This window comes from Syngnathus acus, chromosome 20 (assembly GCF_901709675.1).
Source record: "Syngnathus acus chromosome 20, fSynAcu1.2, whole genome shotgun sequence".
In the NCBI taxonomy this organism is placed as follows: domain Eukaryota; kingdom Metazoa; phylum Chordata; class Actinopteri; order Syngnathiformes; family Syngnathidae; genus Syngnathus; species Syngnathus acus.
This window is the reverse complement of record NC_051104.1, coordinates 1,688,456-1,704,746: the sequence shown is the minus strand read 5'-3', so window position 1 is coordinate 1,704,746 and position 16,291 is coordinate 1,688,456. Positions and strand designations below refer to the sequence as shown.

Below are 16,291 nucleotides of genomic sequence, written 5' to 3'. Positions count from 1 at the left end.
AACATTAGTGTTCTGGGGATGGGGGGGGGGGGGGGGGGGGCTTGTTTGAGATAACATCAAAATTGATGAGTTCATATGTAAATGCATACAAGTTAGCAGGGTGGGTTTTCCCTGGAGAGAGAGAGAAAGGTATTATTGAGATGCATGAGCCAGCAGCCAATAGGAAGGAGGAAGCATCCTCATCAGTGGATCAACGTGGATGCCCTCAGATGACCGGACACTCCTCACACACACTCTCACACACACTCACTGTCTGGTCCACTTGAAGAAGATTCTTCCTGCTTGTGTGTGGGGGGTAGGAGGGGGGTTATGACAGCAAGTTTCACTGTGCAGCACCTCTAAATTGGCAGCAAGGTAAGCTTCTTTAAAAAAAAAAAAAAAAAAAAAAATCAAAACGTGCTGATTTTTGTTTGTGCGTGTTTTAATGGGCTTCTTGTATTTGCGGATTTATTTCAAATTAAATGTTGCAACTTCTATAATATAGATTCAGGGTTAAGGTCTATAAAGACATTAAAGCTTTCGGAATGTTGACCTCAGTTCTGGCTGGCCTGAATGAGTGTCATGACCCTGATTTGTATCTCTGAACTGGCTGAATGCTTCTTCAAATACTCACACAACGGTGATGAATGTGTTATTTTTTGTGGGATGAAGGGTGGAAATTTAGATTAAACTTTTGCAGGGGGGGTCCCAAAAAATGATTTAAGTATGCTTATTATCCTTTGATTTAAGCAAAGTGTTATGAAATGAAGATTTCTTGAACCTAAATAAATTCACTTTTCTTTATCCTTAAAGTAAACTGATTAGCTGTCTTTGCAGATAATCACAAAGTGCTTTACAATGCAAAGCGGTATTCATTAATTAAATAGGAAAATTAACGTTACCTTCATGAATTTTCAAAACAAACTAAATAAACTAAGTGTAAATGTGCTCAAAGTGTGTATTAACCTGTATTTTGTTAGGACACAGTTCCATCCATCCCTCATGTTGCTCACCCTGTCCAGCCTCCCTTCAGCGCCCAAGGACAGGATCCTCCAGGCGGACATGCTCAAGACAAGTCCCGCCCGGGGCTTCTTCCCCGCCCCTCTCCACCATCACCACCACCATCCGTATATGGACCTATTCCCTCGGACTCACGGCCTCCTTCACCCCATCAAGTCGCCCTCCGCGCTGGTGCTCAACCCTTACCTCCAGCAGCAGCAGCGGCCCATGTTAGCAGGCCCGGGGCTGCCATTCCTCGGACACCTCATGCAAAGTCACCCGCGGTGCTCGTCCAAGGCGGAGGAGCTGGCCGCGGTGGTGACCGAGCACGCCGCAGGTCCTCTCTCACTTTCAGACTTGAGTTTTAGCAGTCCAGCCGGGGGTAACGGCAGCGAGAGGTCGCCCTGCGCTTCCGCCTCGCCACCCAAGCAGATGCTCCGCAGCAGGGCTCCGTCCCCGGAGAAGAGAGGCCGCTTCCACTTCAGCGAGGACGACTTGTTCGCGGTGCTGTACGGGTACTCGGCGGGCCCGGAGCGAGGCCGTGGCGGTGCTGGCGGAGGCCACGCTATTTCAGGGGTGAACCTGCCGGACAAAGAAGGTGCAAGTGCTTGTCTTTGGCAAAGTTCTTAACTCATAATGTTGATGGGCAAATTTAGATAATTAAGAACAATTCATCAAGGTGAAAATAAATAAGTTTTGATAAGTCAGGTTTTGATATCCAAAAAAAGGAACAAATCCCCGATTTTAAAAAATCAAACAAACAACAAAACTCAACTAAAAATGCAACAACAAAAATACTTTCGTTAAGCCAATTTTAAAAAGCTGATTAAAATGTAAACAGAGTGAAAAAAAAACTTGGTTGCATATATAGCAAAATAGCAAATTTTAAAAATCAAGAACAATATTATTTTAAATCAACAAGTCAGGTGAAGTCAAAATTTCATTACTGTAAATTATTCCCACTAATCTGGTGAAAATGTAAATGTGTATACTTACACACATTTTTCAATATCGTTTGTAAATATACAGTACATTATATGTATTGTATATACTACATTATACATATGTATACATACATACTGCATACATGTCCACAAAAATAATTAATACAGCGTAATAGTAAAAAAAAGTTCTCTTTTTTTTTCCACCTGTATATTCTGTACGGTACATACAATATGTATATATCGAATGTGATAGATTTTTAATTATGAATGAATTTATTCCAAATATGTCATGCAATTGACTCTGGTTGTCTTGCAGACAGTCCCATCATCCCACTGGACAAGGATGCTCTGGATCTTCCTGAGGGTGAGGCTCTAAAACCCACCATTCCAATGTTACGTGATGAAACGTGAAAGGTGTTCTCCTTGCAGGTCTGAGCATCGTACAGGCATGCTGGGGCAACGTGTCTCACTGCAGCGTGTTCACTGACGCCGAAAGCAGCGTTCCCAAAGGCACACGTTTCGGACCCTTCCGGGGGAAACTGGTTAACACAAGCGAGATGAAGACCTACGACGACAACACTCTCATGTGGGAGGTAGGACTTATTGGGAAACAGATATTTGAGCACAACTGCAACAACTTCACATTATTCATTGGCATATATTCTTTATCCTTTGCGACGTCCTCCATTTTCTGCAGGTATTTGAGAACGGCCGCCTAAGCCACTTTGTGGATGGCCGTGGCGGCTCAGCCAACTGGATGTCGCTGGTCAAATGCGCGCGCTTCGCTGAGGAGCAGAATCTGGCGGCGTTGCAGGTCAAAGGTCAGATCTTCTACGAAGCCTGCAAGGAGATCAAAGGCGAGCAGGAGCTTCTGGTGTGGTACGGAGATGGCTACGTGCAGTTCTTGGGCATCCCGCTCACCCTTAGGGGTCCTGAAGAGGACTACGACACCCTACCTCCCGCTGAAGGTGAGACCAGGAACCATGAGATAAGAGGACCTATGAAAAGCACTGAAATGGACCTGATATTTTTCAAACTACCCCCCTACCCCAGATGCCAGTGAGGGTTTCAAATGTGACCGGTGCGGCAAGGTGTTTGCCTACAAGTACTACCGGGACAAGCACTTGAAATACACGCGTTGCGTGGACCAGGGTGACCGCAAGTTCCCGTGCCACCTATGCACCCGTTCTTTCGAGAAGAGGGATCGCCTGCGCATACACATCCTCCACGTGCATGAAAAACACCGGCCACACAAGGTACTTAAATTATACCTCGATCAAATAAATATATTATTGCTTGTGAAATGAACTAAAATATCAGGACAATATAAACACTGTTGGTCTACGAAATGTTAAAAAAAAAAGCATAATTCTTTCAAGTTGCTGTAACATGTTTTCAATTTACGAGTAATTGAACTCGCATAATTTAAAAAGCTGTTGTTGCTATATTGCAGTGCACAGTGTGTGGAAAAAGTTTTTCTCAGTCGTCCAGCCTCAACAAACACATGCGAGTCCACTCGGGAGAACGTCCCTACAAGTGTGTCTACTGCAACAAGGTGAGGGAAATATTTTTTTTTTTAAAGAAGAAAAATACGTATATTACAAATGTCCGTCTAGTGAGGAGAGCTTGAAGGAAACGGTACGTACTTTAATCCGCCATGTTTGTCCGGTATCATCAATTTGTCACTCCTCCACTTCCTTGTTTTCACGGCGCATTCGGATTGTGTCCCTCCGCGGGCACACTTCGGCGACACACTTACATGCTAATTATCGCCAGATGTACACCCACCCTTTTGTCTCGCCACATTATACATGTTATTTACGACCATGGAATGAGCCTGAGTCCTTTTTGTGCCTTTTCTTCTTCTTTTGTATGGATTCGTCCCTTTTTTCTTTTTCCACTCTCGGTTTATCTTTTGTTCAACCTAAATCGCCGACTGAATGCTTGGTATTCTTACGACCAGTGTGTTTCGTCTCGCTAAGCAGACGATTGTTTTAGCTAATTCCAAAATGAAATAAAAGATAATGCTTAAATTTCATTTTAACAAGAGACTAACTCATGTTTTTACGTTTGAATTTATTCAACATGTTTTTGTTTAACACAAAAAAGTATGTTACGTGGTGGAACTACTCTCCGCCTGATTAGAAAAAATGTCAAGATTGGAAACGATGGTTTTTGTTAGAATTCAAATGGAACTAAAACGATTAAATAAATGTATGATCCAGAGTAAATTAACATGTCTATTTTATTGAATGGTTTGTTTTCAAACGTGCACAAAAGACAGGTATCTGAGTGGGACTACTTTATTGCCTGGTTAAAAATATAACCTCAAACAATATTTTTATATAGTTTGTTTGTTTGTTTTACATTACAAAGCTTGTTATTTTTATCTGCAAACTGAATTTAGCTATTGGAAATATTAAGGCCACATCTTAAAATAATGTTTTTTGTAATCACACATGATTTTTATCTGCAAACTGAATTTAGCTATTGGAAATATTAAGGCCACATCTTAAAATAATGTTTTTTGTAATCACAAAATGAAATTAAAACATATTATAATTGAACTAGAAAAACTAACAAATGATTCCATTTTGTATTTAATTGATCACAATTCATTTTAAAGGCGGCCACAAAATACATAAATGAGCATTTTAAGTGGAACTAGTTATCACTACCTGTTGACAAATATTAATTGCAAAACTCAAATCGATTGTTTCTGGTAACAGCAAGGTAGATTATTGTACAGCATATTATTTACATGTAATTTATTTCGAAGTAATTAAATTGCTGAAGACAGCCACAAGCGTCAGCAAATATAATTCAAATGAATTGCCTGATTAAAAAAATTTGAATTATCGGTTTTGAATCAGTTGGTTTTCTTAACACTCACATTGAAATAATCATACTAATTTCATCTAATGTCCACACAAATATGATTGCATAATTTACTTTAGCACATTTTCTGTTTTAAACAACCATCTGAGACATAAATCTACTTTATTGCCTGATCAAAAATGACAAGTTCCCTGTTGCCATTGTCGTTTTTCTTTCTTTCGTTGTTTTTTTCCCTTAGGCCTTCACTGCCTCCAGCATTTTGCGCACGCACATCCGCCAGCACTCTGGAGAGCGGCCCTTCAAGTGCAAGCACTGCGGCAAGGCCTTCGCCTCCCACGCGGCGCACGACAGTCACGTCCGGCGGACTCACGCCCGGGACAAGCCGTTCCCCTGCGACTTGTGCGGGGCTTCCTTCCAGGAGGAGCCTGAGCTCAAGTTCCACGCCATAAGTCATAAAAGTAAAGACCCGATGTTTTTATTTTAGTTTGGTTTAGATGTATTTATGAACATAATTTAACAGTAGTGTGAAAGAAATATTATAATATTGATTATGTCATGCATTTCATATTAAAATGTCTTTTTCTTTTTTCAAGGTAGACAAATCTTGGACAGCACGATTCTCAATCCAGGAACTGGCTCAGCGGAGGAATCTATGTTGGACCATGCAAAAAGTCAAACAAATGTCAAAATAAATTTGCAACCTTACACTGGAAAAACGCCTTTAAATCCTGAATATCGTCCGTGGAACTAAAGCCAAACAAGTTTATTGTCCTATTTGTACTCTGACAAGCGTCAAGTTTCTTTTAAATGGTTTACCATCGTAACTGTTTAAGAAGATTTTGCTGTATTGAGGCACACGATCAAGCAAACGTGTGCTAAAATGTTTATAGTGATGTGATCAGTGCTGTAAATTGTGAACCCAGATTTGTATTTCATGTATTAGTTCCAACGTCAAAGTCTTATTATCATTATTATTTGAGCTTTTTTGTTAAGGAGCATTTATCGCATTTAGCTAATTTATTATGTCTAATCTGATATTTCCACTGAAAAGTGGAGTGCTTTATTTATAATTTAGACAATTAATAAAAAAAATTACAAGCATGATTTTTCGTCGGTTGTTCATGAAGAAAGTCATTTTATACTCACGGGAACATAAGTACAAGTAAATTAATTATATATATTTTTAAAGTGCATTAAAAATATAATGCTTAGTTTTATATGCTGAAACGTAACACCAAGAGCCAACTACATGCATTTAAAACAACCTTTTAGTTTGTGTTTTTCAACAAGAATTGCAGTTTGCGTGCGTGATGCCGCTTTAAGAAGTAGAGTGTAGATCGAAACAAGTCCTTGTGGAGCAAATGAATGACAATACTGCGTTGTGCTGTGAGTTGCTCTTCTGCCACGAGCACAATGAGACAGCCTGACTGACATCTGCCGTCACACTCTTGTCACCACATGCCTCACAGACTGACCGATGGACAGACAAGAGAGCTGCAGCCTTCTCCTGACTAATACTTTTGATCCCCCTAATGCTATGGAAGCGCTCAGTAGTAGGCTTGTAAGATGTGAGAATGTCCGCAAAAGCCTACTAGAACATCTGAACTTTAGTTGAAGGGAATCAACGGCGCTTCATATGGTGGAAGATGTGCATTAACTCCCATTTAGCATGAATTTGAATGTAACTTCTTTTTTAACACAACCGCATCACCAGTTACAAGAGGGTGTGCACACTTCTGCAACCACGTCAGTTCTTATGTTGGTATAGCGATTAATTTATGTACAGTGTATCTATACATGAGCACATACGTACATTGATGGGTGGGTGGATTGACTGCAGGCTTGCTGGGGTGAAAGGTCACCTTCAAATAGGACAACAATGGAGGCTCAAACAAGTACATGATTTTAGCGGATCCTTCTTCCCTGCTGTGTATACGACCTTCTGGGGGGTCTCCGCTAAGAAAAGTGCACCCCCGCAACCACCTCCACTTTGTGGCATCATGGGATGAGAGACAAAGAAAAGGGGAGAGAGATATAGAGAGAATGAGAATAAAACAGGGAGATCATCCACATGCTGGCTCCGCCCCCACTGGCCCCTAATTGGTCCTTTTTGACATCCACACTTATATTGATACTGATGACAGCAGCAGTAGGGCTAATACAAAGCAACTACAACATTTGGTGTTATTTTAAGGCTGGCACGGCTGGAAGACAAGCACTGTCCATATCGCCACGAGTGTGTCTCATTTAGGTGGGATTGACTCCCAAGAAGAAGAGGGCAGATGGCCTCACCCTGCTCCACGGGGGCCGCATTGGGGATCCACTGTGCTCCCGCGGGGAAACATATTCCGGCCCCCTGAGTCCCTCCAACTCTCCATTCATCATGATAAAACAAGTGAGTGTGCTAAAAACACGATGGCAGGTAGAGGAGGGGGCTCCATTCACATGCGGGAGGGCTCCGAAGTGCGTGTGAGGCCGACACTTGCCTTTGTCATTCGACTTGTTCCACACTCTTCCACGCAGGTTTCCTCTCGGCATGCGCCTCACAAAACCCTTTTGTACTGTGATTGTTTACAGCACTACATGAGGTACATGAGGCAAAAATTGTCATTTTTGATGGACACTTGGAGAAAGTTCCTCATTGGACAATACGTGTATTATGACCATTGGCGTTTTGTATTGTTCTTAATAGTTTGTCTCTGGTGTTCCTACCTTGGCCACTGAGAGCGATCGTATAGACAAAAGAATAAGCGCAAGAGTACTGTAATATTCCTCATTTTCTCGAAAATATTCATTATCGCTGAGCCATTGAAAGCTGTAATACTCGTGTTAAGCACAGGGTGGCAGACATTGTTCACCAGCGCTTCCAACCTCGAGGTTGGAATTGTGAAGAAGAATGCCTCATGGATTTCAAAATCAAGTAAAACTGTGATTTCTTTTTTGCCCCCGCTTCGTTGGCAGTTTGTTTAAGTACATTTGTGTCCTTCAAAAACATGGATACACTGTTCTACATTACATATATGTACATTGTGTCTCAAGCGGCATTTGTGACGGACAGAGGAGGAACTCATGCAGGACCAACTTTGACTTTTCACACAGGTGAGTGAGTGAGCCAGCCTACCGTAAATTTCGGACTATAAGCCGCACCGGACTATAAGCCGCACCAGCTAAAATCCGGGGATATTTTAGTTTTTTTCTTATATAAGCCGCACCGGACTATAAGCCGCACGTGCACACGAGTTTTTTTACAAAGAAAGACAGTACACAGAAAGCCTTTTTAAAGTTTTAATAACATACTTTAACATGTCTTTCTAAACATTGCCTGTGACGCAGCAGTAGTACCGCAGCAACACGGAAGTGTGCACGCGAGTTATTAACAAAGAAAGACTGGACACAGAAAGCTTTTTTAAAGTTTTAATAACATACCTTAACATTTCATTCCAAACACTGCCTGTGACGCGGCAGTAATACCGCAGCAACACGGAAGTAACACAGCACTAATAGGGTTTGATTAAATAAAACATACCGGTAAAAGTCACTGAGACGCGGCGGTAACACAGCAGCAACACGGTAGCACAGCACTAACAGGGCTGATTAAAAAAGCATACAGGTAAAAGCAAAAAAAAGAGCTTCATCGTCTTCATCTTCCTCCTGTGCAGTGAAACCATCGTAGTCTTCCGATTGGAATAGCGTTAGTTATCCTTTGCCACACACTTTCTCAGTATCTCTTTCGTCGTCGGTTTTATGCATTTCTTCTAGCATTTTCCATGATGAGGGTCTGTTCATGCTAATTTTATTCATGCACGAAGCGCTAAATTACATTAAACTAGCGAGCGACACGTATAGCTCCAGAGTAGACGGGACCACGAAATAAAGAAAAGGGTGACGCAACACAATGTCATCAACATCGACTGCCTTTAGCTTAAAAGCGGCATCATATCCATTTCTTTTGTCCCCCATAATGACGGTTTGTGTATAAAAGCTTCCTTTCAGTAATGTCCGTCTTGATCTCGTTCTGTCTCTTCTTTGTGTGAATTATACGGCACTATTTGCCTGGCGGATGGACATGCGATCAACACACCACTTTTCTCCCCAGTGACCGTGTCCATATATCCCTCCGCCCACCAAAGCAGTGCCGCACAACAGCGGTCCACAGCCTTTTTACGAGTGTATAAAAGTGATCAAGTCATCACAAAAATCACGGAAAAAATCCTATATAAGCCGCACTGGGCTATAAGCCACAGGGTTCAAAATTTTGGAAAAAAGTCGCGGTTTATAGTCCGAAATTTACGGTAATCCTTTGGGGATTTAGATCACAGACAGGAAAACATTGTAGGAGTAGAATATTGAAATCTTTAAGTAAGTTGTCTTTTGTGAATAGACATAAAATGGGTTCTTGCACTTAATGTTGTTTTTTTGTTCAGCACTTTTGTGCTATGTTTGAATGGAATTTTCTTCATGCAAAAGAGCATCATTTTTCTGAAATAATCGGCTGAGTAATCAATGATTGTTTTCCCCAAATATCAGAATCACCATCGGCCTTAAAAAGTCCGCATTAGTCAGGTCCAAGTTACTGCGTTACAACTATTGATGTTGTTTGCTAGCCAGTCAATGCTGATTTCCATTAGGCGTTAGCATTAGGCTAGCTGGCTATGTTTTACATACTATGTACAGAATCTGCCTTTTTAAAGGCAATTTCTTTTTCCAAATTAGTAGTATCAGTGCAATTGAGGGGCACGTGTTGCCCCCAAAGGGAAGGCTTTGCAGCATATGGACACTACACGTCCTGCATGTCCCTGCCTCTCTTAGTGCGGTTAATCCCGCCTAAACTAAGTCCATTTACACACACGCACTCACGGATGTGCACACATCCGCCCCCATCGCAGCCTCAGTGAAGGATCCAAATACTGACGTGTCTTTAATTTCTATAATGACATCATTACTAATGCAGTGGTTGACTTTTGTTGACTTGACGGCAGCCCTTCGAGAACATAATTAAAATCAGAGCGTCTTCTGTGTCTGAAATGAATATATTCTTGAAGGGACCAATTGGATATGGCTAAAATTGAATTGCATTCAAGAAAAGAGTATAAAAAATGTATTTACCGTAATTTTCGGAGTATAAGTCGCACCGGAGTAAAAGTCGCACCAGCCATAAAATGCCCAAAAAAGTGAAAAAAAAACATATATATGTATATAAGTCGCTCCTGAGTATAAGTCGCCCCCCCACCCAAACTATGAAAAAAACCGCGACTTATAGTCCGAAAATTACGGTACTAAAACTAGACTACAATGTCTAAAGATTTAGTCGACTAAAACTAGACTAAAATAGTCTTGGACTATTCTGACTTAAAAAAAAAAAAAAGAGTAAAATGTTTTAGGCGACTAAAACGTGATCAGACAAAAAAAGAACATGACTAAAACGACATTTTGACACAAAGACTTCAACAAAAACTAAAACAGGCTGCCAAAAACTGCACAACATTGAAATTAGTTAGCTACAGTTTGGTTTTCTTTGCTTGTTATATTTATAATCACAACTATGACTATTGTTACTATATCAATGCCAGAGTGACACCCCCCCGCGCGCCATTATTGAACACCTTAATCAGTCTGAGGATGTGAAAACATCCACTTGACCTCATGTGATACAAAGCTGTTGCCAGGCAGATCATTGACCGTGACCACGCGCCCCTAGGGAGAGCAGGGGTTAAAGGTGAGAGTATCCTGAAGGGCCTGTGGTGTGTTTAAGGTTGCGACCGTGCAAAGCCCCTTGCTGAAAAATTCATGATGCCTTCAAGAGCCTCTAATGTACCCTAACGGCCACTTTACGGCCTCGCTCGCTCGCGTAGCCTAGCCTAGCCTAGCCTCCCGATTGCTAGCTGGCTAGCTGCCTGCTTCTGGGTGTCTAACCTCTTCCCACCAAAAATGGTCTGGTTTCTTATTTTATTTATTTTTTTCCCTCCTGTGTTGGACTATGATCGTAGGGAACATCCTGACGTCATGCCTGCTCTATTAGGCCTGTGGTCGGAAATCTGAGCCCCTTGTTGGGTACGTATTGATTTGTTGGGATTGGCAGCCTCCATTAAGGTTGAAGCTTTGACAGCTGATAGCGACAACCTCGAGAGCCAGGGTGGAAGTAAAGGTTTGCTCAGTGAAGTTTGGACATTTGTTGTTGCAATAAAGGAGCAGTGGAAAGAAAGCCTTCATGCGCCTTGCAAATGATGTTCTATTTGTGGGACGAGTAGCGCAATGTTGTTTGTAAAATGTGACAAATCTTTTACGGACTTTTGTTTGCCTCGTCCACGGTCCAGCGAATTTGATTGTTAACTCCAAACCAGACTCCATAGAATACTCAGCACATTTCGACACAGGCCCGAGCGGCATTCGGCCTACAAATGCACATTCCGTACAAAGTTGACCCATTTTGAAGGTTCCTAAAGAAGCTTTCTAACGGCTTAGTGTGTGGCACGTGTGTGCGAACGTGCACGGCGTGGTGTGTTTGACCATCCCCATTGTGTTTACCCTGCCGACGGTAAAGATGCCATATGCTAAATGAGCTTGTGTTACAGCTCTGGTTGCAAGGTGGCCACACACGCATGCCGGGATTGGGTGATGTCAGCAATATGCGAGCCGTGAAAGCTCCATTGATCTGTTTATGCTTTTTTAAAAGAATCTGATTCATACAGACAGTTGGTGTTGATTTGTCTTCCGGACATAGCGTTAATTCATTAGTGCTGTTGTGACAATTACACCCCCCACCCCAAAAAAAAAAGACTCCATCAGCGCATTTAATTAAAACAGACCAGGAAAAAAAAAGTTAATAGAAACAATACATCCAAGGACAAGAGCGCTATTGAGCGGCAAGCTAATAGAAGTCACAGATGACGGCTCTGGCTAGAGTGCATACGGTAAAAGCAACTCCATATTTCTCATAATGTGCATCGCAGCCGGGTGGAAAAAAAGGGGGAAAATGCAGAGGTTAGCAATAATTTTCTGCACTTGAGACAAGTTTCTCTTGCGGGGATTCAATGGAGCCACTAAGTGTGCATTCACGGCTTGGAAACGTCGCTCTTTTGAATGGCTTTTATGATGTCAATTCTTCAAATGTCCCAGCTGAAAGCTTAGTGGGAAAGTTACTTGGAAAAACATTGCTAAATGACTTCATGGATGGAAATGGTGTAGTTTCTCTGCTGTAGTTTAGTGTTGTTGAAATAGCAAAAATCTTTGAAACCATTGAAAACCCCAACACCATCAAAAAAACACTAAATTAATTTTTTTGGACATACTGTTTTTTGTACCTTCACCCATGTTTTACATTTTTTTTAATGTTTAATGTTCCATTGATGACCTTCTGAGTCTGTCTCTGCTTGTCGTCGTCTTTCAGTCGGTCGGGGTTGGCATGTCGAGATCAATGACTGGCAAAATGGAGCCCAGTCACATTAATGGCGCGCATTATCCCTGCAGGAGCTTCCACTTTAGTCAACACAGATGGAGGCCAAAGAAAAGGTCAATGGAAACATATTATGTTAATTATGTGCTCAAGTGTTATTATATTCCCTCTTTCGTCAAAAATAAAATCGTTTTTATCTATCATGAGTAGAGCCACAAAAAAGTGTGCCATTTTGATTCGAAGCGGCCATTTTTGTTATTTTGAGGTGTCTGTCAAATGCAATTCAGTTTCACTTAGCCACATGAAATTGGGTAGACATGTATATCATGAGTCGAGCCATAAAAAAAAAGTCTCAGCCAAATCCTAGAATTTGAAGAAAAAAATAAATTGAAATTTTAATTTGGAGACCCACCCTTCTTTGAATAAGTGTAGTGTCGATGTGATAACTCTGCCCCCAACATTCCATCAAGTCGTGATCGATATCGCAACATGTGGAGAAAAAAAAGCCTATTATGTGTGTTCCGTTGGCCCGTTTCATTCAGTCCTAACGTAATGTCAACTTCAGACATGTCGAGACTTCTCGGCACGCTGAAGCGCTTCCATTGGTGGCAAAATGATCTTCGATGATGAGCTCTGATTTGTGAAAGGCCCCAGTGAAGCGGGCGGTTCCCATGGGGAATGAGGGTTTTTGTTTTTTTGTGACCTTTCTTCATCTGCCGTGTCTCCTGGTGGTCTTCCAAGTAAAAGGAGACGGGCGGGTGTCAAGTACTGTTGTGTTTTTTTTTTTTCCCCTCGAGATTGGAATGCTACGATTTGTTTCGATTGCATTGGAACTTTAGCCATCTCGGACTGAGGCGGAGATATTTACTTTTAAGAATTTTCAATGTTTTATTAAAATTAGACGAATGTAATAAATAGTGAATGCAATAAAATCACAAAAAAAACGTTTTTCAATGTGGTTTTATGTTACATCAAATAATACAGAAAACGACACAAAAGTAATCATATTATTTGGATTATATCAAATAATAGATCCTTAGAAATTTCATGAAAGGTACGCTAAACAACCTTAAAATGTTTTTCCGTGCATAACAAGTTTAAGCACGTCTGCTATGGCTTGGTCATTATTTGATTGAATGTGTTCATTTTTCTCAGTCATTCCAAAGTACGGAAGAGCCACACCATTAAAGAATCAGTATTGGCATTAAAATTCCACCATTTTTTATTGCTCGTTACCATTAAAAATGTCACGGTGTCAGGTACGATTACAAAGACCAGCGTAAGAAAAAGGGAAGCTTTTAAGCCTCTGCAACTGAGCCTAATCCATCCCAATCAATACACCTGTACTCCTCTCCATATTGGCCACATGGGCTAATCATGTGTCTCTCCATCACGGTAGCCCCCCCACTCACCCTCTTTGCGTTTCGAGGTCCGGCACGTTATTGATCGTTGGGGCAGGGTGGCAAGTAAGTTAATAAGCTTGGGAGTCATCCATCAGCGGGGTAGAGACTGTAACGGCGCGCGACAGTCTTAATCAAGTCATCAGCCGCCGTCGGGCATGACGAAGGTAATTAAAACCAAAACAAAAAAACGTAAAAAGAGTCGAGAGAGGGAGCGAGAAAAAGGGAAGAAGGGATAGGGAACGTCCATTTTTTTTTTTAAAGAGCTTTATTTCACTTGAGTTAATCAGGAAATACGATCAACCGGGCGATCCGATGGGTGAGCTCGTGACGGGCCAATCCGTTCAGGCTGAAACACAAACGACCTCGCACACCTTTTCCCTTCACGGCCCACACGGGCCAATAAACACCAAGGGATGTATTTCAAGGGGTGAAGCCAAAAAGGATGAGCTCACACTTTGTTTGCTAACAAGCAAATATATAGCAGAACATTTTATTTTGTTCTCAGCTCATAATAAGCACTCCGTCTCCGAGCATAACAAATCATACACAAAAAAGCAACAGGGGTCTGGCTAATGACAGTTGCTAATCCCACACGCGTGTGTTTGTGTGTGTGTGTGTGTGTGTGTGTGCTCGTGCACGTGCACGTGTGTGTGTGTCCCGAAGAGGAAGTCAATTACGGCGCGAGGCCTCCGCGGATACGTTAGCTGGTTGTGATGGGTGCATCAGCGGGTCGATGCCCAACAACCACAGAGGGTTTGTTTAGGCCTTGCGATCATTAATGTGTGTGCCGCGCTGCAAACTCTCGCTCTCTCATTCCCGCACACACACACACACACACTGCGACATAGCAACAAGGGTATGTCAAGGTGTGACAAAATCCTACATAAATTTTTACGTGAAATGTTTCAACAGCACAGAAACTGGTACATTTTAGTCGTTTGGTAGAAGTTCAACCGCCCTGACTTATCAAACAACTTGAACGCATCATTGCCTGTCGTGAATGTCACACAGAATTGTAATGATTGACAGAAAGCCATTTGAATGGAATTCAATTCAACCCACTGATGACCCCCGCCCTAAAGAGCAACATGGCACGAATTGGTTGGGGTAGTGGTCATAAATGAAGGAGCAGGCACGTATGGCCAACAATGGATTCACAGGATTACTGCTCACACAGAGTCTTGCAGTAATTACATTTCAATTACTCCAGTTTTGTGTCTGCGTGTGTATATGCGTGTGCGTGTGCGTGTGCGTGTGTGTGTGTGTGCGTGCGTGTGGTTGAGTATACCATAAATGTTACAAAATAAGATACCGTGTTTTTCCATGCATAATGCGCAAAATGTAACTAATTTATTGTCCTAAAATCTGGGGTGCGCATTATGCATGGGTACAACAAGTTTTGAAGAAAATCTCCCTCGAAATAAAACTTGAAATCACACCTTTCTTCTTGTTTGTTGTCAATCGCGCATCGCATTCAGCCATCCTGCCCAACACACTTAGTCAGTAAAGTTCATAATTGACGACACATCGTTTGATGCGATGGTGCAATCCTTGATGGTGTGTTATTGTCAAATATTGTTTGTTTTTTAATCTCCATCGCAAACCGGATATCATACGGAGGCCGCCATTAGAGATGCGCAGAACGGATGCGCAAGACACGTCAGCTATATAAAGAGCGAGAGTTCAGTTCTCTACCTAAATGCGTATTACAGGTAATATTTTATTTCACAACACTTTGCCTTGTTCCTTTCTTCTCTGCTGTTCACTTCAAACACGCTCCATACGAACACAATGCTCTCGTATCAGACGCTTGCTCGATCACCTGCTCGTTTGCTGTCACAATGTACCCTACACAAATCCGAAACATTTCTTCGCTATCGAGTTTGCTAGCGCATGCGCAGTGATACTGACCGGCAGAATAGCATCCGGTTGTTCCCAAAAATGATCTTTTTTCTGAAATAATTTTACGTTTACGGACTTAAGTAAGAGTCAACATTTGGGTGCGTATTATACATGGGTACAGGCTTTTTTCCAGCATCGACATGCCATTTTTAGGGTGCGTATTATGCACGGGGGCGCATTATGCATGGCAAAACACGGTATTCTAAAATCCCAAGATTAAATACTTTGTAAGTATCTTTATTTATTTATTTCATTTAATCACAATTCATCTTTAGGCGCAGTTCCCCTCCCCATAGGAAACCTCAGCACTTCAATATATTTTCAATGAGATGCAAGTCAAAATATCAATAAAAAGAAAGAAAATCTGCCTTCTAAGCTTTCCAAGCACCTAAATGAAGCTTTTTGTCACGTAACACCCCTCGGATTGTGTCAGTCAACACTGAGCATTGTTATTTTTGATTTGGCTCCTATTAGGTGTACTTAACAATATGGCTTGAATCGTAAGTTCACCTCACCTGTTAGCAGGATGGCCTTTGATAGTCCCTCTGCGCTTTCTTTCCTTTCATCCGGCGGGCCTCGGACTGATTATCGGGAGTGGTCCTCTGTTTACAGTCCTACAGCAAGGCCCTCATTAGCGGGATGAGCCAGCTAGAAGGACCCACTTCAGGGGTTAAGACAGCACATGAGCATACATACACTCATTTGGGGGGCTAAGGCCACCATGAGAGTGATAGTTGAGCTGGATTGATCCCTGATGAGTGGTTTTTTTCCCCCTCAATGCATTTAGCTCATTTGAAAACTGCCAAAAAGGCACAAACCACAGTGTGTATACA

General features: G+C 41.8%; 1 protein-coding gene across 1 annotated transcript; it reads left to right on the top strand.

The window, feature by feature from the left end:
• Window positions 1–34: 34 nt before the first annotated feature.
• Window positions 35–5,777, top strand: prdm14 (PR domain containing 14). The gene is made up of 8 exons (XM_037280385.1): window positions 35–1,582; window positions 2,239–2,286; window positions 2,352–2,515; window positions 2,620–2,890; window positions 2,976–3,178; window positions 3,376–3,477; window positions 4,999–5,218; window positions 5,354–5,777. Exons 1-8 carry the CDS (start codon window positions 886–888, stop codon window positions 5,509–5,511), a joined length of 1,863 nt encoding a protein of 620 aa, XP_037136280.1. The 5' UTR covers window positions 35–885; the 3' UTR covers window positions 5,512–5,777.
• The last annotated feature ends 10,514 nt before the right edge of the window (window positions 5,778–16,291 follow it).